The 27,747-nt window shown below is 43.4% G+C and overlaps 3 protein-coding genes across 4 annotated transcripts; all 3 read left to right on the top strand.

Moving 5' to 3' along the window:
* The first annotated feature begins 6,465 nt into the window (after positions 1-6,465).
* LOC137075793 (melanoma-associated antigen C1-like) lies at positions 6,466-10,947 on the top strand. Its single transcript, XM_067444748.1, has 6 exons — positions 6,466-6,518; positions 8,067-8,635; positions 8,687-9,022; positions 9,178-9,747; positions 9,845-10,327; positions 10,442-10,947. The coding sequence occupies exons 1-6, from the start codon at positions 6,466-6,468 to the stop codon at positions 10,945-10,947; spliced, it is 2,517 nt and encodes an 838-aa protein (XP_067300849.1).
* A 917-nt stretch (positions 10,948-11,864) lies between these two features.
* On the top strand, positions 11,865-24,011 carry cldn10b (claudin 10b). 2 transcript variants are annotated; one of them, XM_067443002.1, is made up of 5 exons: positions 11,865-12,122; positions 20,276-20,437; positions 20,519-20,600; positions 22,745-22,849; positions 22,943-24,011. In XM_067443002.1, the coding sequence occupies exons 1-5, from the start codon at positions 11,903-11,905 to the stop codon at positions 23,097-23,099; spliced, it is 726 nt and encodes a 241-aa protein (XP_067299103.1). In that variant the 5' UTR covers positions 11,865-11,902; the 3' UTR covers positions 23,100-24,011. The 2 variants fall into 2 exon arrangements, with proteins under 2 accessions (XP_067299103.1, XP_067299104.1); XM_067443003.1 differs by having other exon boundaries at positions 22,946-24,011.
* A 242-nt stretch (positions 24,012-24,253) lies between these two features.
* cldn10l2 (claudin 10-like 2) lies at positions 24,254-27,678 on the top strand. The gene is made up of 5 exons (XM_067443001.1): positions 24,254-24,541; positions 24,617-24,778; positions 25,691-25,778; positions 26,994-27,089; positions 27,457-27,678. The coding sequence occupies exons 1-5, from the start codon at positions 24,310-24,312 to the stop codon at positions 27,638-27,640; spliced, it is 762 nt and encodes a 253-aa protein (XP_067299102.1). The 5' UTR covers positions 24,254-24,309; the 3' UTR covers positions 27,641-27,678.
* The last annotated feature ends 69 nt before the right edge of the window (positions 27,679-27,747 follow it).

Below are 27,747 nucleotides of genomic sequence, written 5' to 3' on the forward strand. Positions count from 1 at the left end.
GCGGACTAACATATCGACCGCACCCAGGAACGGAGCACGGGCAAAACATCTTTAAAAAGACATGCCGTGTGCAGCTCTTTTAGAGAGGAGTTTTACTTGGGCAGAGTGCTGAGACGGCCAGCGAGAAAACACAGACCAATACAGACCACTGCACAGATCGACAGGAATGCGAGACTCGCTGGAATGCGCCGTCACATCAACACTCTGGGGAGACACTCGTCTTGAAGAGATAGGAAGGCTTAGGAAGGCTCCGAAGCAGAAACATAAATGCGTGACTGCAATGCAACGGCGTTTATACCCACGCAGTGGGGCGGGGTTGCATTAGGCCAATTCCGCAGACCCATGACATTTTCATGTCATTGGATCATTTTGATTGAGATTGAAGGCAGCTGGCTTTCTAAGCAAAACCCCCCATTTCATCAGTACTGACGTAACTCGTAGTGTACTGACTGAAAGGGAACAATGAGTCACAGTATTTATCGATCTTTGTTAATGTTAGTTAATGGTTTATTGTAAGTTGATGTGTAACAGAATCCTAGACTCAGAGACAGGGATTTATTGAACAGATGGACTGAAGCAGGTAAGTAATGATGAAGTCAGAGTTATGATGAGGATATTTCCCGCCGTAAACACCCTTCATCTGGATTGAGAGGTGCTGAATGATGAGTTAATGGGGGAAAACACCAGTAAAACTAATGGTTATCAGTTTAAACTAAAGATTGGACTTGATATAGTGTTTCTTACATCTTACCAAAGATCCAGCGATCCATGGATAATGACATCCAGAATCGTGTTTCCTGGCATGAGCCTGATTTCATAAATATCTATTGTTATCAGTAATCACAGTTTCGAGAGAGTCCCCATATGATTTATAGAGAGTAAATCTAAATGCGTATTTGGCGTGCTGTCCTGGGGGAGGGCTTCGAGCTCGGACTTTGGCCCAAACCCAGAGTACCCCCGTATGTAAGTGGTTTAGAACAAAAAAAAGAGCAAAATGTGGATAAGGGGTGGTGGAGGGATGCTGATAAACTGTCAACAAAATGGAGGTATGACAGCTCTGTATATATATATATATATATATATACAGTATTGTTCAAAATAATAGCAGTACAATGTGACTAACCAGAATAATCAAGGTTTTTCGTATATTTTTTTATTGCTACGTGGCAAACAAGTTACCAGTAGGTTCAGTAGATTCTCAGAAAACAAACAAGACCCAGCATTCATGATATGCACGCTCTTAAGGCTGTGCAATTGGGCAATTAGTTGAATTAGTTGAAAGGGGTGTGTTCAAAAAAATAGCAGTGTGGCATTCAATCACTGAGGTCATCAATTTTGTGAAGAATCAGGTGGCCCCTATTTAAGGATGAAGCCAACACTTGTTGAACATGCATTTGAAAGCTGAGGAAAATGGGTCGTTCAAGACATTGTTCAGAAGAACAGCGTACTTTGATTAAAAAGTTGATTAGAGAGGGGAAAACCTATAAAGAGGTGCAAAAAATGATAGGCTGTTCAGCTAAAATGATCTCCAATGCCTTAAAATGGAGAGCAAAACCAGAGAGACATGGAAGAAAACGGAAGACAACCATCAAAATGGATAGAAGAATAACCAGAATGGCAAATGCTCAGCCAATGATCACCTCCAGGATGATCAAAGACAGTCTGGAGTTACCTGTAAGTACTGTGACAGTTAGAAGACGTCTGTGTGAAGCTAATCTATTTTCAAGAATCCCCCGCAAAGTCCCTCTGTTAAAAAAAAGGCATGTGCAGAAGAGGTTACAATTTGCCAAAGAACACATCAACTGGCCTAAAGAGAAATGGAGGAACATTTTGTGGACTGATGAGAGTAAAATTGTTCTTTTTGGGTCCAAGGGCCACAGGCAGTTTGTGAGACGACCCCCAAACTCTGAATTCAAGCCACAGTACACAGTGAAGACAGTGAAGCATGGAGGTGCAAGCATCATGATATGGGCATGTTTCTCCTACTATGGTGTTGGGCCTATTTATCGCATACCAGGGATCATGGATCAGTTTGCATATGTTAAAATACTTGAAGAAGTCATGTTGCCCTATGCTGAAGAGGACATGCCCTTGAAATGGTTGTTTCAACAAGACAATGACCCAAAACACACTAGTAAACGGGCAAAGTCTTGGTTCCAAACCAACAAAATTAATGTTATGGAGTGGCCAGCCCAATCTCCAGACCTTAATCCAATTGAGAACTTGTGGGGTGATATCAAAAATGCTGTTTCTGAAGCAAAACCAAGAAATGTGAATGAATTGTGGAATGTTGTTAAAGAATCATGGAGTGGAATAACAGCTGAGAGGTGCCACAAGTTGGTTGACTCCATGCCACACAGATGTCAAGCAGTTTTAAAAAACTGTGGTCATACAACTAAATATTAGTTTAGTGATTCACAGGATTGCTAAATCCCAGAAAAAAAAAAAATGTTTGTACAAAATAGTTTTGAGTTTGTACAGTCAAAGGTAGACACTGCTATTTTTTTAACACACCCCTTTCAACTAATTGCCCAATTGCACAGCCTTAAGAGCGTGCATATCATGAATGCTGGGTCTTGTTTTTTTTCTGACAATCTACTGAACCTACTGGTAACTTGTTTGCCACGTAGCAATAAAAAATATACTAAAAACCTTGATTATTCTGGTTAGTCACATTGTACTGCTATTATTTTGAACAATACTGTACACATACACACACCTCTTTTGTTGATTAGTTGAGGCCTTTCCACCTGTGTCAATTATTTGATCATGCTCCTCCCGAACCTTGTTTAATAAAAACATAATTTATTATTATGTTTTTATTAAACGAGAAAATTACACATTATTATCAAATCTTCCCCTTCTGAGGGGGCACAGGGATGTCTATGGAGTCTGTGGTCAAGCCTCTCCTGACAAGATGGCAAGGACTTTTGGCGATGGTGAAATTCCTTGCAATCCCTCGCGTACCTTTTGGCATCAGATGCCATGTTTGACCACCAGAAGTACTCCTTCAGCAGCGAGAGGGTTTCATTGGCCCTCTGGGTGGCCAGTACCCAATGACATGTGGATAAGGGGAATGCACAGTGTGATGTAAAGCAAACCTGGTGGGAAACCCAGCGGACTGTTGGTGGAGACATTGGAGGAGGGCATGGTTTCCTCTGACCAAGTGATGGGACTTATGAAAAGTTTATCCGGCAGAATGGACTCAGATTTCTTGTTACCTTCTTTGAGACTATAGAGATGGGATAAGGCATCTGCCTTAATATTTTCTTTGGCCCAGGATGGTAGGAGATGGTAAGGGGTGAAGAATAATGCCCAGCGGGCCTATGGTGGACTGAGTCATTTAGTGTATTCAAGGTTTTTGCGATCTGTCAGAACCAGGAACGGATGATGGGAACCCTCCAACCAATGCCTCCACTCCTCAAGAGCCATCTTGATGGCGAGATGCTCCCAGTTTTCGATGTCAGAGTTGACCTCCGCTGGGTTGAGTTTGCGGGAGAAGAAGGCACATGGGTGGAGTCTACTTGGGGGTCCCCTTCTGCTGTGAAAAGACGGCTCCCACTCCTGTGGTCGAAGCATCCACCTCAACAACGAAGGGCTTGGCTGGATCTGGATGAACAAGTAGGGGAGCAGAGGTGAAGGCTTCTTCAAGGGGTTCGAAGGCTTGAGTGGCAGCAGGGTTCCAGGATAGAGACTTGGGCTTACTGCGTAGGAGGTGAGTAAGTGGACATGAGATGATACTGTAATCTTAGATGAAACGACAGGAGAAATTGGCAAATCCTAGGAATCTCTGGAGTTCTTATATGGTTGTGGGAGTGGGCCAGTTACAGATGGCATCCACCTTCCCCTCGTCCATCCGGATGCCACTGCGGTCGTTGTTGTAACCAAAGAACTGCACTGAGGGTTGATGTAAAAAACACTTCTCTGCCTTTAAGTACAGCTTGCACTCCATGGAATATGGAATGGAATATGAAGGGGGCGTGGACCAGTCCATATGGCATGATGAGAAATTCATAGTGGCCAGTAGGGGTCATGAAAGCGGTCTTCCACTTGTCTCCCTCACATTTCCGGATGAGGCAGCTTGGAATCTTGCCTGGGGCAGAAGACGTCGCTGAAGGGGGGTGTAGCATGGAGGAATGTCCACCGAAAGATTCTCTACCGGGCTCTTGTTGGGTGTTGTACACTCTGACAGTTCTTCGGGACGTAGAGCATAGAAGCTGTTCGGGAAGCTGTCGCCCCATTACAGGACCTCACCAGTCTTCCAGGAGATGACAGGGATGTGTTGCTCCAATAATGGGTGCCCTAATATCACGTCAGCAGTGGATTCCTCCAGAACCAGTAGATATTGTCGTTCCACATGCACGATACCCACTTGGAGGTAGATAGGACTGGCACTGGAATGAACTTCTCTTTGGCTGATAGGTTTGCCAGTTACCCAGTTAATCTGGTAGGCGGATGGCATAGCTGTGGTTTTGAGTCTGAGCTGATGGCAGAAGGGTGACAGAGATGAAGTTGCCGGCTGAACCAGAGTCAAGAAGGGAACAAACTGAAAGGGTGATAGTGGTTAGGATCACAATAGTGGGGAGTGGCTTCATTTTATTAGCAGAATGAAAAATGGCACTCACCGTGGTACGAGGAGGATGAATGGGACATTTGACAATGAAGTGCACAGAGGAACCACAGTAAATGCATAGACTCTGGGTCAGCCGCCTCTGCCGTTCAGTCTGGGTCAGACGCGTGCTTTCCAGTTGCTTAGGCTCAGGGACTGGTTCTTGAGAGTTGACGGATTCTGGTCAGCAGGGGGAAGGAGAGAATAGTGGCTGGCACTGGTGCTCTTCGAGACACAACTGCATATTAGTGGCGAATCGGATGAATAGCTGGATAAAGCCCAAGGGTATTGGATCCCTGAGTGCAGTTGCATCTCGCTGCATATGCAACCGCACTCGGGGATCCAATCTCTGTCGGTAAGGGTTTTTAGGACAGAGGAAACAGCAGTGTACAGATAAGTAAATTGTGTGAAAAATACTTTTTTTACTCGCGAAACATGAACTCATGTTATATTGCACACTGTAAACACAATCAAGGCTTCAAAAACACACGAAAAACGGGACCTTTAATGCCTACACCTACCCCAACCCAAAACATACCCTTACAATAATGCAGATACGTTAATTAAATGACGGGATATTGATGTGCGCATGCCCAGTGCCTGTAGTTGTATCCCTTTAACTCTTCACTGTGCTGGACGTAGTGTGATGACATCACCGTTTCAGAAAATATACGGATTCGCTGTACACACGAAAACGGATGATGGGCGTTTTCAGATTTATAAACCTTTGGGACCCAGTTTCAGAAAATATCGGATTCATGCTTTTAAAACGCCGGATCCGTGTGGATGAAACGCTGATACGGTACAAAATGTATACGTATACAGCTAAACGCGTCTCCGTGTGTGGACGGGGCCTTATTTTAAGTGATACAATTGCTCACCAATTAAAGAATCCCAGGCTGGCTTTCCGAAAACAATGATATGAAACTTGAAAGGGAATGATTGATGGGGTTATTCTGGGTCCAAAGGGTTTCAGCCCAGCGAAGTGCTTTGCCACTCAATTGTGAGAGAATGAATGCTACCTTGGTGCAATTGAGTACATGATACTCTTAAATTAAAACTCTTACATTAACACAGTTCGAAGGAGTGTTCTGTAATTGAATGACGATGGAGCCTGGCATGTCTGTGACAATATGAATGCATGTATTATATTTATATTAATTTAAAATTACTTGAATATGAATATGATTATGATTATAATTAGCAGCAAAAGATGAGCAATTTTGTCTCTAAGTTGTATCACTATAAGGGAATGGACCTTCCTGCATCAGTTAACATGTCAGTTTACTCACAGCTGATTGGTCCATTTGGGTTTACAATCTCTGACCCAGAATAAAATATGTAGTGTAAGTTAATATGGCGATGAAACCTGCTAAAAATCAATACATCTTCTTGAGCCTGAAAAACCAGAGTTAAACTAATCTCAAACTTACCAACTGAATCAGCTTCATGAACAGGCCATTGGCAAGTAGATCAGGTAAGAAGTCTGTAATCCACATTGGAGACCAGACGATGAATATCACAATGTGTGCTCTAAACCTGCATGCAAGTCATGTCTGAAAGATGGCGATAAACCCTCAATGTCATTGATACGAGTGGGATCAAGATTGCTTACTAGTTGGGGGCATGTCAGTTAGAAACATGGCAGAATACCACAATAATCAAGATATTCAGTAGCATTAATATTGTCATGTTTTTCTGTTTATAGCAAAGTAAGGTAATTGCTTGCTCAAAATATGATAACATTAAAATATAACAATATAAGATGTACCAATAAAGTTTATATTGGCTTCATAAATGAATTCAAAACATAAAGAAGCAAAACACACCTGCTGCACATTCTTCGTCTTGATGTAATGTGTTGTGGAAAACTTTTTCCACACCAGAGAATAACATCCGTTCTGGACCGGTGAGGTAATGTGTGAGTCAGTATTAGAGTAATGGCTCTCTGAATGAGTAACCAAACTCTCAGAATCATGAAGTGCTGAACTTTGTTATACATAGCAACTGTTATAACTGTGTTATAACCTAAACTTCAATGTTCATGTTGTGCTTTATCTCACAGTGAGTGAAGGTGACGGTCCCGATGAGGGGGACGATTCTATTCACACGCTGTGCCTTATTGGTGTTATCATTGCTTTATAAGAGGGGACGCTCTTGACCAAAATCAACATAAATCAGATTTGTGCTCTTTCATAAGAGTTTAGAAAGTGTTATTGATGGACTTTCATCTGTTTGCTCTTTCACAAAGAAAATATGAATGCTCAAAAATATATATAATTATTTTATGTATATTTAAAATATACAGAATCATGTATTGTGTTAATATATTGCAATATATTTTATAATACATAAGTAATTGATGCTTTTCATATATTGAATAATGTGACACTATATTGATATACCGAAATGCATGTGATTTTATATTCAAGAACACACATCATAATATAGATATACATGTGATTAAATATCGGACTGTGTATGTATAAATAACATTTACTGCATGTGTCAGTCTGAGTTTGTGTATCATGTTTTAGGTTTGTATTTCTGTTGGATTCTGTTTCATTGTCCTTTTCTAGTTTGTTACGTCTACACTACATTACCCATTATCCCTCCTGGCACTCACCTGCATACACTCCTCAATCATCCACATCTGCCATCATCCTCCCTCATCTGGTTTGTGTAATGTTGGCTACACACTGTTCTGTTCTGTTGTGTTCTGTCTCTGAGATATTCTGATTTCCTTAGTTTAATAAACATAACCATTATTTTGAATGACCTCTTTTATTAAGACGGCCACAGTATTGAAAGATGTGGAGCAGTTTGTGCAATATTGCCACACATTTACCTGGGTTGACCAACCACTCAGGGATCTATTTTGAAGTGGGTTGGATTCACACATGGCTCTATAGATACCAGCGGGAAATTCTAGCCAAGAATCCTCATTAACACAAGTGAGGCTGAGGAAGAAGAAACCTCCACTACATGTTCCCAAGAGAGGGTTAGGGTTAAAGTCCACTTCAGTGTCTGCTCAATCCCTAAGTCCACTCCAGTGTCCGCTCAGTCCCTGAGTCATTCAGTGTCCTCTTAGTCCCTGAGTCCGCTTCAGTGTCCGCTCAGTCCCCGAGTCCGCTTCAGTGTCCGCTCAGTCCCCGAGTCCTCTTCAGTGTCCGCTTAGTCCCTGAGTCCGCTTCAGTGTCCGCTCAGTCCCTGAGTCCGCTTCAGTGTCCGCTCGGTCCCCGAGTCCGCTTCAGTGTCCGCTCGGTCCCCGAGTCCGCTTCAGTGTCTGCTCAGTCCCTGAGTCCGCTTCAGTGTCTGCTCAGTCCCTGAGTCCGCTTCAGTGTCCGCTCAGTCCCCGAGTCCGCTTCAGTGTCCGCTCAGTCCCCGAGTCCTCTTCAGTGTCCGCTTAGTCCCTGAGTCCGCTTCAGTGTCCGCTCAGTCCCTGAGTCCGCTTCAGTGTCCGCTCAGTCCCTGAGTCTGCTTCAGTGTCCGCTCAGTCCCCGAGTCCGCTTCAGTGTCCGCTCGGTCCCCGAGTCCGCTTCAGTGTCCGCTCAGTCCCCAAGTCCGCTTCAGTGTCTGCTCAGTCCCTGAGTCCGCTTCAGTGTCCGCTCAGTCCCCGAGTCCGCTTCAGTGTCCGCTCAGTCCCCAAGTCCGCTTCAGTGTCTGCTCAGTCCCTGAGTCCGCTTCAGTGTCCGCTCGGTCCCCGAGTCTGCTTCAGTGTCCGCTCAGTCCCCAAGTCCGCTTCAGTGTCTGCTCAGTCCCTGAGTCCGCTTCAGTGTCCGCTCAGTCCCCGAGTCCGCTTCAGTGTCCGCTCAGTCCCCGAGTCCGCTTCAGTGTCCGCTGAGTCCCCGAGTCCGCTTCAGTGTCCGCTCAGTCCCCGAGTCCTCTTCAGTGTCCGCTCAGTCCCTGAGTCCGCTTCAGTGTCTGCTCAGTCCCCGAGTCCGCTTCAGTGTCCGCTGAGTCCCCGAGTCCGCTTCAGTGTCCGCTCAGTCCTTGAGTCCGCTTCAGTGTCCGCTCAGTCCCCGAGTCCGCTTCAGTGTCCGCTCAGTCCCTGAGTCCGCTTCAGTGTCTGCTCAGTCCCCGAGTCCGCTTCAGTGTCCGCTGAGTCCCCGAGTCCGCTTCAGTGTCTGCTCAGTCCCCGAGTCCGCTTCAGTGTCTGCTCAGTCCCTGAGTCATTCAGTGTCCTCTTAGTCCCTGAGTCCGCTTCAGTGTCCGCTCAGTCCCCGAGTCCGCTTCAGTGTCCGCTCAGTCCCCGAGTCCTCTTCAGTGTCCGCTCAGTCCCTGAGTCCGCTTCAGTGTCCGCTCAGTCCCTGAGTCCGCTTCAGTGTCCGCTCGGTCCCCGAGTCCGCTTCAGTGTCCGCTCGGTCCCCGAGTCCGCTTCAGTGTCTGCTCAGTCCCTGAGTCCGCTTCAGTGTCTGCTCAGTCCCTGAGTCCGCTTCAGTGTCCGCTCAGTCCCCGAGTCCGCTTCAGTGTCCGCTCAGTCCCCGAGTCCTCTTCAGTGTCCGCTTAGTCCCTGAGTCCGCTTCAGTGTCCGCTCAGTCCCTGAGTCCGCTTCAGTGTCCGCTCAGTCCCTGAGTCTGCTTCAGTGTCCGCTCAGTCCCCGAGTCCGCTTCAGTGTCCGCTCGGTCCCCGAGTCCGCTTCAGTGTCCGCTCAGTCCCCAAGTCCGCTTCAGTGTCTGCTCAGTCCCTGAGTCCGCTTCAGTGTCCGCTCAGTCCCCGAGTCCGCTTCAGTGTCCGCTCAGTCCCCAAGTCCGCTTCAGTGTCTGCTCAGTCCCTGAGTCCGCTTCAGTGTCCGCTCGGTCCCCGAGTCTGCTTCAGTGTCCGCTCAGTCCCCAAGTCCGCTTCAGTGTCTGCTCAGTCCCTGAGTCCGCTTCAGTGTCCGCTCAGTCCCCGAGTCCGCTTCAGTGTCCGCTCAGTCCCCGAGTCCGCTTCAGTGTCCGCTGAGTCCCCGAGTCCGCTTCAGTGTCCGCTCAGTCCCCGAGTCCTCTTCAGTGTCCGCTCAGTCCCTGAGTCCGCTTCAGTGTCTGCTCAGTCCCCGAGTCCGCTTCAGTGTCCGCTGAGTCCCCGAGTCCGCTTCAGTGTCTGCTCAGTCCCTGAGTCCGCTTCAGTGTCCGCTCAGTCCCCGAGTCCGCTTCAGTGTCCGCTCAGTCCCCGAGTCCTCTTCAGTGTCCGCTTAGTCCCTGAGTCCGCTTCAGTGTCCGCTCAGTCCCTGAGTCCGCTTCAGTGTCCGCTCAGTCCCTGAGTCTGCTTCAGTGTCCGCTCAGTCCCCGAGTCCGCTTCAGTGTCCGCTCGGTCCCCGAGTCCGCTTTAGTGTCCGCTCAGTCCCCAAGTCCGCTTCAGTGTCTGCTCAGTCCCTGAGTCCGCTTCAGTGTCCGCTCAGTCCCCGAGTCCGCTTCAGTGTCCGCTCAGTCCCCAAGTCCGCTTCAGTGTCTGCTCAGTCCCTGAGTCCGCTTCAGTGTCCGCTCAGTCCCCGAGTCCGCTTCAGTGTCCGCTCAGTCCCAGAGTCCGCTTCAGTGTCCGCTGAGTCCCCGAGTCCGCTTCAGTGTCCGCTCAGTCCCCGAGTCCTCTTCAGTGTCCGCTCAGTCCCTGAGTCCGCTTCAGTGTCTGCTCAGTCCCCGAGTCCGCTTCAGTGTCCGCTGAGTCCCCGAGTCCGCTTCAGTGTCCGCTCAGTCCCCGAGTCCGCTTCAGTGTCCGCTCAGTCCCCGAGTCCGCTTCAGTGTCCGCTCAGTCCCTGAGTCCGCTTCAGTGTCCGCTCAGTCCCCGAGTCCGCTTCAGTGTCCGCTCGGTCCCGAGTCTGCTTCAGTGTCTGTTCAGTCCCTGAGTCCGCTTCAGTGTCTGCTCAGTCCCTGAGTCCGCTTCAGTGTCCGCTCAGTCCCCGAGTCCTCTTCAGTGTCCGCTCAGTCCCTGAGTCTGCTTCAGTGTCCGCTCAGTCCCAGAGTCCGCTTCAGTGTCCGCTGAGTCCCCGAGTCCGCTTCAGTGTCCGCTCAGTCCCCAAGTCCGCTTCAGTGTCCGCTCAGTCCCTGAGTCTGCTTCAGTGTCCGCTCAGTCCCCGAGTCAGCTTCAGTGTCCGCTCAGTCCCCGAGTCCGCTCAGTCTCCGAGTCCGCTTCAGTGTCCGCTCAGTCCCCGAGTCCGCTTCAGTGTCCGCTCAGTCCCCGAGTCCGCTCCAGTGTCTGCTCCAGCCCCTGAGTCCACTCCAGTGTCTGCTCCAGCCCTTGAGTCCGCTCCAGTGTCTGCTCCAGCCCCTGAGTCCACTCCAGTGTCTACTCAAGCCCCTGAGTCCACTCCAGTCTCTGCTCCAGCCCCTGAGTCCACTCCAGTGTCTGCTCAAGCCCCTTAGTCCACTCCAGTCTCTGCTCCAGCCCCTGAGTCCACACCAGTGTCTGCTCCAGTCCCTGAGTCCTCCTGAGTATGCTCCGAATCATCTACTGGCTCCTCCCATCTCACTTAGGTAAATTTACTTGCATTAACGTTATGTTAGTTGTGTCGTCTTTTGTTGATAATTTTCTCATTATTCTTATAATTTTCCACAATAGGTTATTGTAAATAACTCTCTGGTATGGTTGACAAAGGTTTCTATTCTTTCTTACTTGCATATTTTTACAGTAAAGACCTATAGTGACTAATAGAGTTATAGAGACCCATGGCCACAAAATCACATGGGTCAATTTTTGGAAACTAAGATTTAAACCACCTGAAAACTGAATAAATCACCTTGCCAATGATGTATGGTTTGTTAGGATAGGGCAATATATGGCCGAGAACTATTTGAAAAACTGGAATCTGATGGTGCAAAATAAAAAAATAATAAAATTGAGAAAATCTTCTTTAAAGTTGTCCAAATGAAGTCCTTATAATACATACAAAGTATCTTCATGGAACATGATCTTAATATCCTAATGTTTTTGGCATAAAAGAAAAATTAATAATTTTGACCCATACTATGTATTGTTGGCTATTGCCTATAGATATACCGATGAGATTATATTATGTTTTTGTACTCCAGGGACACATGTAATATGTTTTAGTCTAACACGGTTAAACTAAAGGAGATATTTATCCCTTTTCTTTCTCTTGAAAGCTATGTTCACTTTCTAGGGTTTGAGGACAAACTCATGTCTGTGTAAATGTTCCCAAAAAGTGCCTGGTCATGGTTCTGTGCTCTCTGTTACTGTTAAGAGTCTGGCACACCCTCCAGTGTGAAATGAGAATATATTACTCAGCTGATCTAGTGCACTAACAGCTAAACGCACACAACATCGCAGGAGTGACGGCTGGAGAACTTCAGAGGGACAATGAGCAGCATGGCAAGAGAGATCATGGCCTTTATACTCACCACGTCAGGTTGGGTTCTGGTGTCCTCCACCTTACCTACAGACTACTGGAAGGTGTCTTCCATCGACGGCACGGTTATCACCACAGCCACCTTCTGGTCCAACCTGTGGAAAACGTGCGTGACTGATTCTACTGGGATCTCCAACTGCAAAGACTTCCCTTCAATGCTGGCACTGGACGGTCAGACGCTTTTGTCAAGTTTGTGTGCTTATATGTACAGTAGTGGCCAAAAGTGATGTTCAGCCCAGGAAAACTGACATCTGACAAGATTTTGTCAGCATACTGTGTTGCTTGGAGTCGTTGTAGTTTGTTTTGTGAATACACGCAATGAAACATGACAAATTATGCCGACATAATTTTTGATCAGGCTGTTGAAATTATAAACACATGCAAAACCGAGAGAACTAAAAAAAAATGAAATGATTGTTTTGCCCTCTATGCATTTATTTAAACCTAAATCTCTAGTCTGCCTTTTTTGCCAAACAATTTGAGCTGAATACCTTAACAAAGTTTAGTGTTTTGTTCTTCCCTCATATTTAAAAATATCTAAAATATTTTCCTCATATTTTGATGGAACTTGTGTCATTAAAACAAATAACCCCTCCGGATGTCACTTTTGGCCACTGCTGTTTGTACTGTGTGTCTTGGCTGTATATAAGATCAGATTGACCTGTCAAATGGAGGTACAACTCTTTGTCTGTTGTTGATCATCATGTTTAGTTCATGCAGCTTCAGTGCTGCTGAAAGACACATGTTTAAATTAAACCTTTACTCAGACTGTCATGCCGATCATTTTGTTTGAATTTCTTAATACAAAATAGAAGCATTTTTACTCATAATTTCAGGCTTCATGAGCACACACACTATACACTCTTTAAAATAAAGGTTCTTTATTAGTATTGAGGGTTCAATGAAGAACAATTTTTTTTTTTTTTTATGATAAAGAACAAAAGATTCTTTATAGTGGAAGTGTTTCTTTAGATTATTAAAGTGTTCTTCAAACTAAGATAATTTGTTCTTTTAATAACTGGGGGATACAGTTTTATTTATTTGTCTATGGTGAAATCCCCATTTAAAAAAAAACTTTATTTTTAAGAATACACACATTTGTGTCTTCAGCATCAATATACGGCTTGCATTTCATCTTGCCAAGGTGATTTTTTCTAGGAATAATGCTCTCAACAGAGCTAACCATTTGTGCAAGGCAAACACACAACAGTCGGAAACTACTCTTTTCCTTCCAATACGTCAATGTTTAGCACTTTAGAGAAAGCCGAGAGCAATAATTTAGATGTATTCATCCCCAGGCTGTTTTCCATTTATTCATTTGTTTTAATGGGTTAACTAGTAAGCTAATAGTTGCCCAGAGAACAGCTAGAAGTGTGTGTGTGTGTGTGTGTGTGTGTGTGTGTGTGTGTGTGTGTGTGTGTGTGTGTGTGTGTGTGTGTGTGTGTGTGTGTGTGTGTGTGTGTGTGTGTGTGTGTGTGTGTACAAGTCTGCTCTTCCATGACCAGACATCAGAGAAAGCGTTTGTGCTCTACTACATTCTCATCTGTCAGTTTTTTTTTAATTAATCACCATAACACCATTGAATGGCAAGATTTAAGAGGTCAGGGCCAGGCTTTCTGTCCAAATACTGAATTATTAATGACTTATTACAGTTTTATAACACACTCACCTGCCGCTTTAATAGGAACACCTTGCTAGTAGCCTTAATTCTTCATGGCAGAGATTCAACCAGTAGCTGGAAACTTTCCTCAGAGGTTCTGCTCCATCACGCAGTCAGCTGCTCATCCGTGATGTGAATCTCTCATCCAGCACATCCCAAAGCTGCTCTGCTGGACTGTGGAGGCCATTTGAGTTACTGACTGTTATGTTCAAGAAACAAGTTTGAGATGACTTGAGCTTTGTGACGTATGTTATCCTACTGGAAGTATCCATTAGAAGATGGCCACTGTGGTCATGGATGGTCAGAAACAATACTCAGGACGGCTGTGGTGTTTAAACAATGCTCAGTTGGTGCTAAGGGCCCCAAAGTGTGTCAAGAAAATATACAACGATCAGGCTTAATAATATGCTTAATACTGTCTAATATTGTGTTGTCCACCTTTTGCTGCCCAAACAGTCCTGACCCGTCAAGGCATGGACTCCGCTAGACCCCTGAAGATGTGCTTGTGGTATCTGGCACCAATAGGTGTGGCCTCCATTGATTGGACTTATTTGTTCAGCACATCCCACAGATGCTCGATTGGATGGAGATCTGGGGAATTTGGAGGCCGAGTCGACACTGGTTGTTGTGCTCCTCAAACCATTCCTGAAGCATTTGTGCTTTGTGTCAGGAGCATTATCCTGCTGGAAGAGCCACAGCCACCAGAATACCGTTTCCATCAAAGGCTGAACATGGTCTCAGCAATGCTTAGGTAGGTGGAGCGTGTCAAAGTAACATCCACATGGATGGAGGACCCAAGGTTTCCCAGCAGAACATTGGCCAAAAGATCACACTGCCTCCACCGGCTCCACTTCTTCCAATCTTCTATTGTCCAGGTTTTGGTGAGCTTGTGTGAATAGTTGCCTCAGTTTGCTGTTCTCAGATTCTCAGATGAGTGTTAACGGTGTGTCTTCTGCTGCTATAGCTCATCTGCTTCAAGGTTAGACGTGTTGTGTTTTCAGAGATGTGATTATTTGAGTTGTTGTTGCCTTTCTATCAGCCGAACCAGTCTGGACATTCTCCTCTGACCTCTGGCATCAACAAGGCATTTTCACCCACTGGATATTTCCTCTTTTTCACACCATTATCTGTAAACCCTAGAGATGACTGTGCGTGAAAATCCCAGTAGATCAGCAGTTTCTGAAATACTGGCACCAAAAACTAACAACATTCAAAGTCTCTTAAATCAGCTTTCTTCCCCATTTTGATGCTCAGTTTAAACTTCAGCAGATCGTCTTGATCATGCCTTGATCACGTCTAAATGCATTGAGTTGCTGCCTTGTGATTGGCTGATTAGATATTTGCATTAACAAGCAATTGAACAGGTGTGACTAATAGAGTGGCCGGTGAGTGTAAATTAATATATTTGAGTTATTATTTATAGTAAAATGTATCATTAAAAAGTTACTTTAGATATATGTGCCAATAAAAAATGTCCTTGTTCCCTGAGATATAGGGATGAGATATTGTGTCAGAAGCTGATGTGATCTCTGAGAAATACTGAAGCCCTGTGGAATGAAGCCAAACTGTAAGTGACGTTCAAGAATGAACTGCAGGTGGGTCTTCTTGCTATAAAAGGAAGCATTGAGAGATTCTCTCAATTGAAGTAAATAATACTCGGCAAGTGTAACTTGATGTTACACAGAAGCTTATGCAATGTCTCGTTCGATCCTTTTAGAGAACCTGGGTTACGTTGAGTAAGCAAGATGTTCCCTTTCAAGTTCGGTTCACTCAAAATTGTGCCAGAATCTGACTCTATGGGGATCATGTAAAGTCCCAGCGTGTTGCTAGTGATGGTCCAGCTCAGCGGCAGCTGTAAGCGAAGCCGCTGAACATGTTAGGGATACTGCTGTAGAAAAGAAGACTACATAAACTTGTTGCAAGCATAGTGGCCACAAGAGCGGGTTGAGAAGCTTTCAGTGTCCGAATACATGCATTGCAACTTTAAGAAAGAACCTGTGAAGAGGAAAGATGGACAGGGGCCAATTGGCAAGTTTGGCCAGGATGCCGGGGTTACACCGCTACTCTTTTATGAAAGACCTCGTTTTAACGTCTCATCTGAAGGACGGTGCTTGCTTGTTACCAGTGGTGTAAAGTAACGGATTAGTTTAAAAACTGTGTAGTTTTACTTTTACTTGAGTACATTTTAAGTGCTGTATCGGTACTTTTACTGCGCTATTTTCCCTAAACCTGCCGTCGCTACATTATGTTTATTTATTTTTCCTGTCAGCGTGATTGGCTATGACGAATAATCAGTCCTGCGTGTCCTTGCGTCACGCGTGTGACGTCAAATCAACCATAGCGACCAGCCTAGAGTGAGCTCTAGAGGCACCCGTGCTTTAGGAAAGGGGGTTAGTGCTGGCTACTGTATGATGACTGAAATCGTCAAATCACCTTAAACAATTACTACAAATGGGCTGCAGAAAATTACATTTTCTAATACATGGATAAATGGCCTATATTCTGTTAGTGCAGCACAAGCTCACGGTGCCATCTGCTGGAAACTCTTCATTTAGCTCGATTGTTTGCCAGGCTTCAGTGCATTAGGCATTAACCGATCAGCACTGCTAGATCTTTGTCCCTTACGTCGATTTCATTTAACATAAACGCATTAAACCTGCCTCCTGTCAGCTTATTGAAGTCCATATTTTAATGTAATGTCTTCTCACATGGCGATTTAAAATTGTAGGCCATGTATATAGCAAATAACTGTCATAAAACATCAGATTTATATTTAAATCAGGTTTATTTTTTTAATTGCAAGCAAAAATAATCAGTGGTGAAAACCATTTGATGTTACTCGAGTTACTCGATTCTGATTTCTGTTCTTTTTACAGAGAAAATATCCATTGAAATTAAAGCAGTACAACGAATATGTATTGAAAAGAAAGAACTTTTCTTTGAAAAGAAAGTTTTTTTATACATCTTTTTACGTAAAATTGTTACTGTACAATGCTTTGCAACCTTTTTTAAATAACCGCAAGAAATCCTCTACAGAATGGTTGTCATAAATGTTACCAGATTATTGGTTGATTTCTCAAATATTACATGGCTGTATTTTTAGTGCTAACATTCAAAAATAAAAATAAATATTTAAAGAAATATTTAAAAAAAATGTGGTGATATAATGTATTTTGTTCTTACTGAGAATCATCTATAAAAGAGTAAGCTACATTTTTAATTTGCTGGGTATAAGGTGGACCAACATTCATGGCTTAATATTCTAGCCTGGATGCCAGCCGAACTTAGCCCCGCCCACAAAGTTTTTGAAATCATCAGGGCGGGCTTTAGACGATGACGGACAGATGATCAACAGTAACGTAATCATGCACGTCATCAAAGGGGCTTGGATTATATTTGTTCAAATCCTAAACGGAGAGCTTGTTTGTATCTGCATCACCTTCACAATTTCTCTCAGAAATGATGATCATGTTGGGTAAGTACTCTGTGTACCATTATGTTATTTAATTTTTTTACAACACCGGCAAAGATTGTTTATTCCAGCGAGCGCGCAGTCAGGGTTGCCAAGTTTTTACAACAAAACCCGCCAACTGCTAGCCCTAAACAATAGCTTCTCGGGGGGTTCTCCGGAAAAAAAATAGCGCTTGGGGGGTGAAATGTGTGTTATTTTGGCAAGGCTACTGCTAAAATTTGCACTCGTGGGTCTATATATCACATAATAGTCGCTTCAACCCGCGGACATAGAAAATAACCCGCGGGGAAAAAAACGTGAACTTGACAACACAGTGCAGTTGAGCTCTGTTGACATTTGACAATGCGTTGCTTCGTTGCTCTGATTGGCTGTGGGTCTGTCCCAGTGGCGAGGCCAGAAATTTTTAACTGAGTGGACCTTGGTGGAATAGGGTGGACCTCAATGACTACTCTCAAATTAAAAAAATTTAACAATATGGGAAAAATCACTTGACAGTAAATATAAGCTATATATGATTTATTTTTTGCCAACAAATTCATATAATTCATATATACAAAATTAATTTATAACAACCAGCTACAAAGCCTATTGCAAGGAAGACAAATATAGATATTGTGCTGCTATATGACCACTGTAACAAGACATCAGTGTTCAGTAATTGGGTTCATTTTAAAATGAAATAACCAGTTCTTGTCAACTGATGCAACTCAGTATAACTGTTGTCAAACATGTATTTGCAGCTTAACCTGTGAGAATTTCGTCTCGTCTTATGCACCGTGGCCTGTGTTAAAAGTTAATTTCACTAGCAGACGTAAACTCATCTTCCCATCCCCTCAACAATACGCGATTGGCTAAACATTACTACTTGATTGGCTGTTGCAATAAGGCAGTTATATGAAAATGTTTTCGCTCTACAGTAATCATTTTTGAATAGGGCTGTCAATCGATTAAAATATTTAATCGCTATTAATCGCATGATTGTCATGAGTTAACTCGCAATTTAATCGCACATTTTTAGCAATTGTAAATCTAAAATTACGTTTTTAATACTCTAATCAACATGAGTATGGACAAATATGCATGCTTTATGCAAATGTACATGTATTATTAGTGAAACCATACTTATTCAATAATAATCAATACAGCATGAAGATTAGACGTATCAAAGGTCATAGATGTTTATCTAAGAAATTGTTCATGTCTCTTAAGCCTAAACTTAAAAATTAAGAGTAAGTATAGTGATTTCTCTCATTTTAAGAATATAAAGGGAGTTTTTACACTGGCAGTTTAATTCAGAGCAGGGCACAGTTCGTATGAAAAATTGTTAATGTGTACCAGTGAGCGCACCAGAACCACACCATACCTGGAGGAGGTCCATACTCCACGAGTAGGAATATAGTGTGGCCCCTTTAAGAGATCCGCATTCCCTAATGAACTGCCGGTATTCGTATTCATGCATGTGCGCGCCGAACTGGGCCGCGATTCACGTGGACAGTGTGAAGAACATGCACTCGGGAGCGCGCTTGTTCAGGAAAGTAACCTGTGCATTCGTTTTAGCCGATTGTAATGTATTTAGTTCAATAAAACACATGTACTGTAAGTGGTGATGGTGTTAATGATTTACCTCAGACATGAGCGAGAGTGAGCTGCAGTGCATCGCGCTCAGACTGCAGAGAATGTGCTCAGTGAAAAAAACGCACTTTTCTTTCTGAAGTCTAATAAAAGTTAAACAGAAAATGTGGTAGCTTATGTGGTAGCTTATGTAGGCAATAACTGCACTTTTGGTTTAGAATATTAATGTTAATGTCAACCCTTTTCTTTCCCTATTAATGTTTGGTGCTGCATCCCAATTGCGTCTGACTGCTCTCACATCTCCAACTACGGGCTATGCCACAGATCAAACAGAAAATGCGCGCTGCGTTAATAAATATAGTGCTGTTAAAATGAATTTGAATTAACGGGTTATTAACATATATGACAGCCCTATTTTTTAATGAAACTTTTTGTACGTGTTTAAGTGATTTGTGTTGTCACAGAGGCATATTCATTTCTGCTATCCCATTTTTTTTTTGTCTGTTCTGATTGGGTGGGCCAGCCGTCAATCTGAGTGGGCCAGTGCCACCCTGGCCCTTATGTAGCCTCGCCCCTGGTCTGTCCAATTGAGGTCTTTCCTAGTTCGATTGAAACATGCCCCATAATCACAGCCCAATGGAGCATTAGACTCATATTCTGACTAGAATTGAGTATGACCACGTCAGGCTAATAATACTCACGACTCTTGAGTACTTTTAAAACGGCTACTTTTTACTCCTACTTTGAGTAGTATTTAGGACAGGTACTTTTACTCTACATAAATTACAGTCGGGTCGTTTGAAATAAAATGCCAATTAAACCTTTGTAATTCCTATAGTACTAGACACAATTGACTATGAAATCCACTGGCAAGGAGGATCCTCTGCGTTTAAGTGCAGCCAGTGACACACATTCAGCTCCGCAGGTCGAGTCATAGAGGCGAGAAGAAACCGACTCAACCCAGGGACGACTGATTCAAAATTATTTCTACACAGGGCGAGGAAAGCTAAAAATAAGTAGCTAATCTTCTGTTTTAGGCCACCAATGGCACCTTATTAACCCCTTTCCTGACGCAGGACAAAATGCCGATTGGCGATTTCCAAACACGCTGAACTGAGCAATGCCATTGTACCATTTTAATAGGCTACTTTTAGATGCCTATAGCTCAGTAATGTCAGTTTTATGTATTTTCTGAGAGGGGTGGGATTTGGGAAAGTCGGGGGAAGAGACACACACTTCGATTAGACTTGATAAACACATGCAGCATCCTAATTGTTAAGAAAATGAAAAAAAAATAAATGAATAAATTGACGCTACGATGAGCATTTACTACTTTTAAAAAATGTGAGTCAGGAAGCGGATTGGGTACAATATCTTTTTTTCTTTTTTTGCGGTCCGAGTTGCGGGCGGGTTAGTTGAAAACATCGGTCAGGTGCGGTTGTTAATACATTGACCCGCGCATCACTGGGTCCTTTGGTTTGGCGCCCTTCAATAGGGCTTCAGTACTTCTCCGAGAAAGGAGTTTCCCCATTGTGTCAGAACCACACTCGAAAGGTAACTCATTGATTGATTTGATTGACTGAAAGTGTTTATAGTTTCATGTTTTCTGTTGTTGATCAGGTTATATCCAGGTGTGTCGGGGTCTGATGATCGCTGCGGTCTGTCTAGGTTTCTTTGGCTCTATCTTTGCTCTGGTCGGCATGAAGTGCACTAAGGTCGGTGGTCCTGACCAAACCAAAGCCAAAATCGTCTCCTTTGCTGGGTTCAACTTTGTTTGTACTGGTGAGTTCCCGTTGACATTATACATGACATTCTCTGAACTCTTGAGCACAGATACTCAAATATAATGATATTTCTCACCAGGTCTGTGTTCTCTGACCGCCTGCTCCCTCTACGCTCACAGGATCACATCAGAGTTTTTCGACCCGATGTATGTTGCGCAAAAGTACGTATTATTTATTTTTCCCTAGCAATTGTCAGCAATATCATCCAACTGCGGCCACAAATGGGCGTTATCGTACCATACCAGCAGCCATATCACCCTGTAGCCCAAGACTGGTTTCCCACTGAAGCTAAGCATGGCTGAGCCTGGTCAGTACCTGGATGGGAGACCAACTGGGAAAACCAGGTAGCTGTTGGTAGAGGTGTTAGTGAGGCCAGCAGGGGGCGCTCACCCTGTGGTCTGTGTGGGTCCTAACGCCCCAGTAGAGTGATGGGGACACTATACTGACAAAAGAGCACCGTCTTTCGGATGAGACGTTAAACCGAGGTCCTGACTCCCTGTGGTCGTTAAAAATCCCAGGATTTCTTTCGGAAAAAGAGTAGGGGTGTAACCCCGGCATCCTGGCCAAATTTGCCCATTGGCCCCTGTCCATCATGGCCTCCTAATCATCCCCCTCTCCTGATTGGCTTCATCACTCAGTCTCCTCTCCACCAATCAGCTGGTGTGTGGTGAGTGTCCTGGCACAATATGGCTGCCGTCGCATCATCCAGGTGGTGCTGCACATTGGTGATGGTTGAGGAGATTCCCCCTTCTATTTAAAGTGCTTTGAGTGCCTTGAAAAGCGCTATATAAATCGAACGCATTATTATTATTATTACCCCTTCTTCTTCTCCTCTTCTGCTGAACTGCTAGCTGTCAACATCTGGATTAAAATGTTCAACATTCGCTAGTTAGTTTTTATCAAACAGAAGCTTAAAAATAAGATCTAGCATTTAAAGCTTACATTTACATGTAGGACTTGTCTATATCTCGGGCCTAACTTTAAGCATAGGCAAACGCCAGCTAGCATCGAGATGCCTAAGCCAGCTTTCGAGCAGTTTGACTAGGTTTAATTTACTGATATTATAACACAATCATTTCAGGGAGGGTCCATGGTAGCTAAATCTAATGAGAATGTTGGGGTTGTGCAGTACATGTTCATTATCTTCTACGAGATGATGACAAAAATCTCTCTATGGCTCTGCCCTAGATATTATTTTCCCAAACCAGTTCAGAGGAAATACTGCCCTGCGACCGATTTCATTGGCTGATGTTACAGTGACAGGTAGGTTTAGGGATCAGGGTTGGGTGTAGGCAATCGTAATTCTGATTGACATGGCCAATGAAATGTTTAGAATCGGTTGCAGGGCAGGATTTCCGCTGAACTGATTTGGGGGAAAAAAAAATCAAGCATATGGAAGGGGAAATGACATCATACCCAGTGTGCCTTGCGAAACGTATCGTGATTGGTCGATGAGATGCTAGGAGGAATTCCCAATAGGCGTTCTTGTTTCATCACGGGAACACCCAAGCTGCAGCTGGACCCCCTTCTCGTCAGAGCAGATGTGAATATAGTCACCAGTCAAGCAAAGGGAAACAAGTATGGGATTTTTTTGATACGTTTCATGGTCACATGGTACGCCACTGATTTGAAAACACTGCTATCACACAGCATGTGCAGACATACGTTGGTCCCTGTGTAATTAAGTTATTAAAGGGGTGGTTCCGAGTTATTTTTCTAGGCTTGGTTGTGTTTATGGGGTGCAGTATAACAAGTCTTAATCGTTCTTAATCGTAATTTTTCTTCTGTTCTCCCTTTATTCCACACCGCTGTCTGTGCTTTGAACGGCTCGTTTGCTTCCTGCTTCTATGAAGCCCCTCCCTCCGAAAAACGCAATGGTCTTAGATTGGTCAGATGGCCAAATGTAGTTGCCTGTATTTTTATTGGCTGAAGCACAGGTTAAGGCCACGCCCCTTCCCATTATGGGCAGAAGTCACATCTGCGGAGACTAGCGAGGGTTTATGATGTCACCAACCCAGGAAGAAGCTCGTTGTAGTCCAAACCGCCCATTTTTGTAGGCAATAAACTGTCGTAACTTTAAAAGACAATATCTCCGTTTGCAGTGAACTTTCAGCGCTGTAACTTTGCAGAAACTGTTTATGCTCAAGCAGCGACATTACACACTAACTAAAGATAAAAAACTCAAATCGCATGCAAACACCCCTTTAAAAGTTTTTGTTATTAAAAGCGCCCAAGCCGCAGCTGGACCTTCTCATTGTCAGTGCCTGCCGTGATGTTGGTGATGTAACGTTGTGCTTCCTGTCAGGTATGAACTGGGCGCTGCGTTGTTCATCGGCTGGGCGGGGTCGACGCTGTGTATCCTCGGAGGAGGGGTGTTCTGCCTCTCGCTGTCTGAAGGCATGAGCAGCAGGTAAAGCCCAAAGGCTTCAGAGAATCAGATTTGTTTTTGACCGAGACGTTTCTGGTCACTCAGAGATGATGATATGTTGTTTCCTCGTTGCAGCAGTTTGCCGTATCCGTCGGACAGAAAGGCTTTCGTCAACAGCGGAGTCTCTCTAATGTCCCGCGCGGCTCCACAGAGTCAGTCCTCACACGCGAGAAGACCTCCACCAGAAATCATCAGCCCTCCACAACAATTCGACAAGAACGCCTACGTATAACGTGCCGTGCTGAAGTACGGTGTAATATCTCGCTCCTTTAGTGCCTTGGGATGGCTGGCACATGTTGTGTATCAGATGCTGTAATGGTCAGGATTATTATTTGCCTCTAAAGCGTGTTCATGTTTACGCAGCGCTGCATGAGATCATGTCTTCTGTTGATAGTTGTGTTGTGCTCCACCAGTTCGGGTGATTATTCATTTCTGGCATCAGTATATCAGTCCCAGACAGAAGCACGTTTCAGGAGATTTGAGTTTCAATATTGTCTGAAGATTGTATTGCCAAGCCTCAATAATTAATGTGATTAAGAATATTTTAGTAACACTCTACAATAAGGTTGCATAGGTTAACATGGTAACACTTTAGTATGGGGAACACACATTCACTATTAACTACGTCTTCTGCCTCAATAAACTCCTAATTAACTGCTTATTAATAGTTAGTAAGGTAGTTTTTGTAGCGTTTAAGTTTAGGTATTGGGTCGGATTAAGGGATGTAGAATAAGCTCATGCAGAATAAGGCATTAATATGAGCTTTAGAAGTGCTAATAAACAGACAATATCATAGTAATATGCATGATCATAAGACACTAGTTAATAACTGAACCTTAAAATAAAGTGTTAGCGTTAACATTAGTTAATGTGTCAGTTAACATGTACTAACCATGACCTACACCTCTGCTGTGCATTAGTTAATCTTTGTTAACATTAGTTAATAAAAATCCAGCTGTTGATGGTTTGTTCACGTTAGTTCACAGTGCATTAACTAGTGTTACCAAGATTTTAATAATGCATTAGTAAATGTTAAAATGAACACTAACAAAGATAAATAAATGATTTATAAGTGCAGTTCATTATTAGTTTGTGTTAATTAATGAACCTTATTGTAAAGTGTTACCATTATTTTTTGATGTTTAATAAATGTTCAATATAATATTGCTGTAAGATATTATTGGATTGGTAGAACAAAATAAACTGTGCATATCTAAGTGAATATATCTGCTGAATTCTATTAAATGTGCATTTCATTTATTTACAAGCGTCTCACAGATTACGTCTCTGACAGACACATAATATTTATAGTCAACCAGCGTCGTGATGTGTGTACAAACACAACACCCATCCCTTTAGGACTGTTTCTTAAAGGTCAAACTGCTTTCCTCCGCTGAAGAATCGAGCATGTCTTAGTGAGCGTATGCTCCAATGACAGAACCATGAGGAAAAGTCTCATACAGGTCTTTGGATTCTTGTTTTCCACCCTCGGCTGGCTCTTCGTCAGCTGCACGCTAGCCATGAACTACTGGAAAGTCTTCTTTGTAGGCGGCAAAGGCGGCAGCTGGATGATCAAGTCGTCCTGGTACTGGGCAAACCTGTGGAAGGACTGTGTGACGGACACGTCTTCCGTCACCAACTGCAGAGATTATGATGTGCTGTGGGCCGTCACACGTAAGTCCTCTGGGATCCTGAGGGTTTGTTCATGGGAGAGATTGAGTTATCTGACCTCTTGTGCCTCTTGAATAGCGTATGTTCAGGGCGTCCGAGGGCTGCTGATAAGCGCCATGAGTCTGGGGTTAGTCGCCGCTGTGCTCTGCTTCATCGGCATGGACTGCACGTACATCGGCGGAAGTGGGAAAACCAAGGATAAAACATTGTTCTCCGGAGCAGCTTTTCATTTTGTTGGTGGTGAGCAAAACCATTTATCAATTATTTCTGCATTCAAATTAAATGTGCCCTCACAGGGTGTGTTCACATGCACGTTCTTAAGCCAATTATGCCCAATAAGCCGACAATGAACATGGTCATGTTAACGCGGTAACCCGTTTTCTTTTATCGGAGTAAGGTCATAAACGGCGTAAGCATAAACCGGTCGGGACAGGGAGTTTTTTTGCCTCTTTTTGCGCTGCATGTAAACGCATTAACCTGCTTTCTGTCGGCTTATTGAAGAGCGCATGTGTGATAGGTGACACAAACGCAAACTTAGGGCAGATTTCAACGCATCCAGACAGAGCGTTTTGCATGAAATAAGGACATATATCACAAACACAGACTCTTTTAAGACCCAGAACATTGTAAAGAGGTTTTCTCATCTCACGCAGCAGAAGTAGAAGAGGTTCAGTCGCTGCATCTGGAACTGATGAGGGATAATATGAGCCGTAAATCTCCTGCTGACACGCTTTATTTTACATCACAACTGATATAACATTTGAAAGTCAGATACAGACAATATTATTGTTGATGTCACTACAAGAAAATAGCCTGGTTTATTAATACAATTGTGTAAACGCGGTTTACTTGTGTTGTCAGTTTACTGGTTTGCATGTAAACGGGGAAACTGATTATTTCAGTAAGCTGATATTTGTGAGTTATGAGCTGACTGCTGTGCATGTAAACGCACCCACAGACAGTGCTTTGGGAATCTGACCTGTGTTTGAGTAGTAAAGTGAGGCACTACAGCTCGAAACTCCTAAACTAGTGTGGAGTGAAACTGATTTGGCACATATCTTAAAGACAAAGTATCGGAAAGTGTTGTGTTTCACCAGTATTTACCCATATATTTATATATATATTGAAAAATCTTTTGTGTTTCATCCTCAGGTGTGTCATCGCTTGCGGCGTATTGTTTATACACAAACAGGGTCGCCAGCAATGCCTTTTCACCTGCTGCTGACAGAAGTATTATAAGGTACATGATACTCCAAGGAAAGGCAATGCCATACTTTAACATTAATTATCCAAACTCGGGTGTTATATATTAGGCGGCAAGTGAACATTTAGTCCTCAGAGTTGATGTGTGTGAAGCAGGAGAAATGGGCAAGCGTAAGGATTTGAGCGAGTTTGGCCAGATTGTGACGGCTAGACGACTGGGTCAGAGCATCTCCAAAACTGCAGCTCTTGTGGGCTGTTCCCGGTCTGCAGTGGTCAGTATCTATCAAAAGTGCTCCAAGGAAGGACCAGTGGAGAACCGGCCACAGGGTCATGGGCGGCCAAGGCTCATTGATGACCGTGGGGAGCGAAGGCTGGCCCGTGGGGTCCGATCAAACAGACGAGCTACTGGAGCTCAAACTGCTCCAGAAGTTAATGCTGCTTCTGATAGAAAGCTGTCAGAATACACAATTACACAATAAGATGGATAATATTAATGAACACTCTTGGTAAATATAAGCAAAACACACTGTGAAAATTATTTGTTTGCTATTTTTCTTCTTAGTCTTCCATTCAAAATAATCACACAAATTATTAGGTGTCTTTAACTGTTAAATAGTTGAAAATATTGTCTGTTACACTTATTGTGTTTGTGTTGTATTGCAAAAAACATTTCTTTAATTCAAGTACAAAACATACATTTACACAACAAGTGCATTGTATCAAATAATTAATTTAAATGTAAGCACAAAGTAGTTGAAGACACCTCATGCAAATTTTATTTTAAGGTGTCATTGTTATAATGTTATTATATATTTAAGTACTTAGTGATATGGATTGACTAAATGTACTATAGGGTTAGGGTTTGGTTGAGGGTTAGTTGCGTGTAATTATGCATAATTTCCTGTTATTACTAATTTAAGAAATAAGTAACAAGGACACTGTAAAATATATATGAATCTGACTGAAGTGTATTCATGTTGTGTGATTTTGAAGTTTTACTTTAGTTGTTTAGCGTTTTGCTGCTGGCGAAGATCACAGTAATGAAACTGGTGTGGTTATAGGAAAATAAATGACTGTGGTTTTTATTTTGTCATTATGATATGGGGTGTAGATTAAAGTGAAATTTAAAAGGCTATAGGATACTCTCTTCTTGAGGTATGCTTGTTATGAGATGTCAGAGGTGTACAAAAGAGTCAGAAGTTCAGTTTACATGCATTATTACTCGTCTGTGTTATATCTCTGTACTGTGTAGGTATAGCATTGGAACGCCGATATTCATCGGACTGGCTGGAAGTTTCTTTATAGTTCTTGGATCTGTTTTATATGCGGTGACAGTCATCCCAACGAGGTAAATAACTGTTCCAGCTTCAGCCAAGTGTTAGTTCAGGGGTGTGAAACACTTCTGCAGGTAGTTAGTCCAGGTTTGTTATCATGTTTCTTCTCTGAAATGTTTTACTTTGGTTTTCAGTGCCATTTCATAGGTTGTATTTGTTTTATTAAAGTTGCAAAACTTCTGATTTAAATTAATCTTTGTTTCATGTTTTACATCTTAAAAATGTAAGTTCACTGTTAGTGCATTAATTTTAACAGAATCTTAATAACGAATTAGTGATTGTTGGGATTCATAAAGTTTATTTTTAGTTCATGTTAACTAATGAAAGCTTATTGTTACAGCATATCTTTATAGCAGATTGATGTCCAGTTCTCTCTTGCAGAGCATTGAGTTCGTCTGTAGCGAGATCAGCAGGAGCTGCTCCGTCATACGGCCAGCGGACACGCAGTAAATCTCTCTACACAGGTGTATACTTCGCTCCATCAGGACGGTCTAGCGGCTCTCGCATCTCCAGCTTGGCACACGTCACAGGGGAGAAAATACCTCCCAGAGACACGTTTGTGTGAAACCTTTAAAAGCACTGTAACATGACAACCAGCAATAAAATCTGAATAAAAATGTGTTTTTCCTTTTAAAGCACAGTAAACTGCAACTCATAACTGTTGCCTTATTT

This window comes from Pseudorasbora parva, chromosome 5, assembly GCF_024679245.1.
Source record: "Pseudorasbora parva isolate DD20220531a chromosome 5, ASM2467924v1, whole genome shotgun sequence".
NCBI classification, from domain to species: Eukaryota; Metazoa; Chordata; class Actinopteri; order Cypriniformes; family Gobionidae; genus Pseudorasbora; species Pseudorasbora parva.

What these genes read in the sequence shown, in the direction of transcription:
- LOC137075793 (XM_067444748.1), top strand. Translation starts at nt 6,466, where the DNA reads ATGTGTTGTGGAAAACTTTTTCCACACCAGAGAATAACATCCGTTCTG. An exon ending in GTCCCTGAGTCCGCTTCAGT is followed by an intron (nt 9,023 to 9,177) that starts GTCTGCTCAGTC and finishes GTGTCCGCTCAG; the next exon opens with TCCCTGAGTCTGCTTCAGTG. An exon ending in GTCCCCGAGTCCGCTTCAGT is followed by an intron (nt 9,748 to 9,844) that starts GTCCGCTCAGTC and finishes GTGTCCGCTCAG; the next exon opens with TCCCTGAGTCTGCTTCAGTG.
- cldn10b (XM_067443002.1), top strand. Translation starts at nt 11,903, where the DNA reads ATGAGCAGCATGGCAAGAGAGATCATGGCCTTTATACTCACCACGTCA. An exon ending in TTCAATGCTGGCACTGGACG is followed by an intron (nt 12,123 to 20,275) that starts GTCAGACGCTTT and finishes GTTGTTGATCAG; the next exon opens with GTTATATCCAGGTGTGTCGG. An exon ending in CCGATGTATGTTGCGCAAAA is followed by an intron (nt 20,601 to 22,744) that starts GTACGTATTATT and finishes GCTTCCTGTCAG; the next exon opens with GTATGAACTGGGCGCTGCGT.
- cldn10l2 (XM_067443001.1), top strand. Translation starts at nt 24,310, where the DNA reads ATGAGGAAAAGTCTCATACAGGTCTTTGGATTCTTGTTTTCCACCCTC. An exon ending in AGCTTTTCATTTTGTTGGTG is followed by an intron (nt 24,779 to 25,690) that starts GTGAGCAAAACC and finishes TTTCATCCTCAG; the next exon opens with GTGTGTCATCGCTTGCGGCG. An exon ending in GTGACAGTCATCCCAACGAG is followed by an intron (nt 27,090 to 27,456) that starts GTAAATAACTGT and finishes TCTCTCTTGCAG; the next exon opens with AGCATTGAGTTCGTCTGTAG.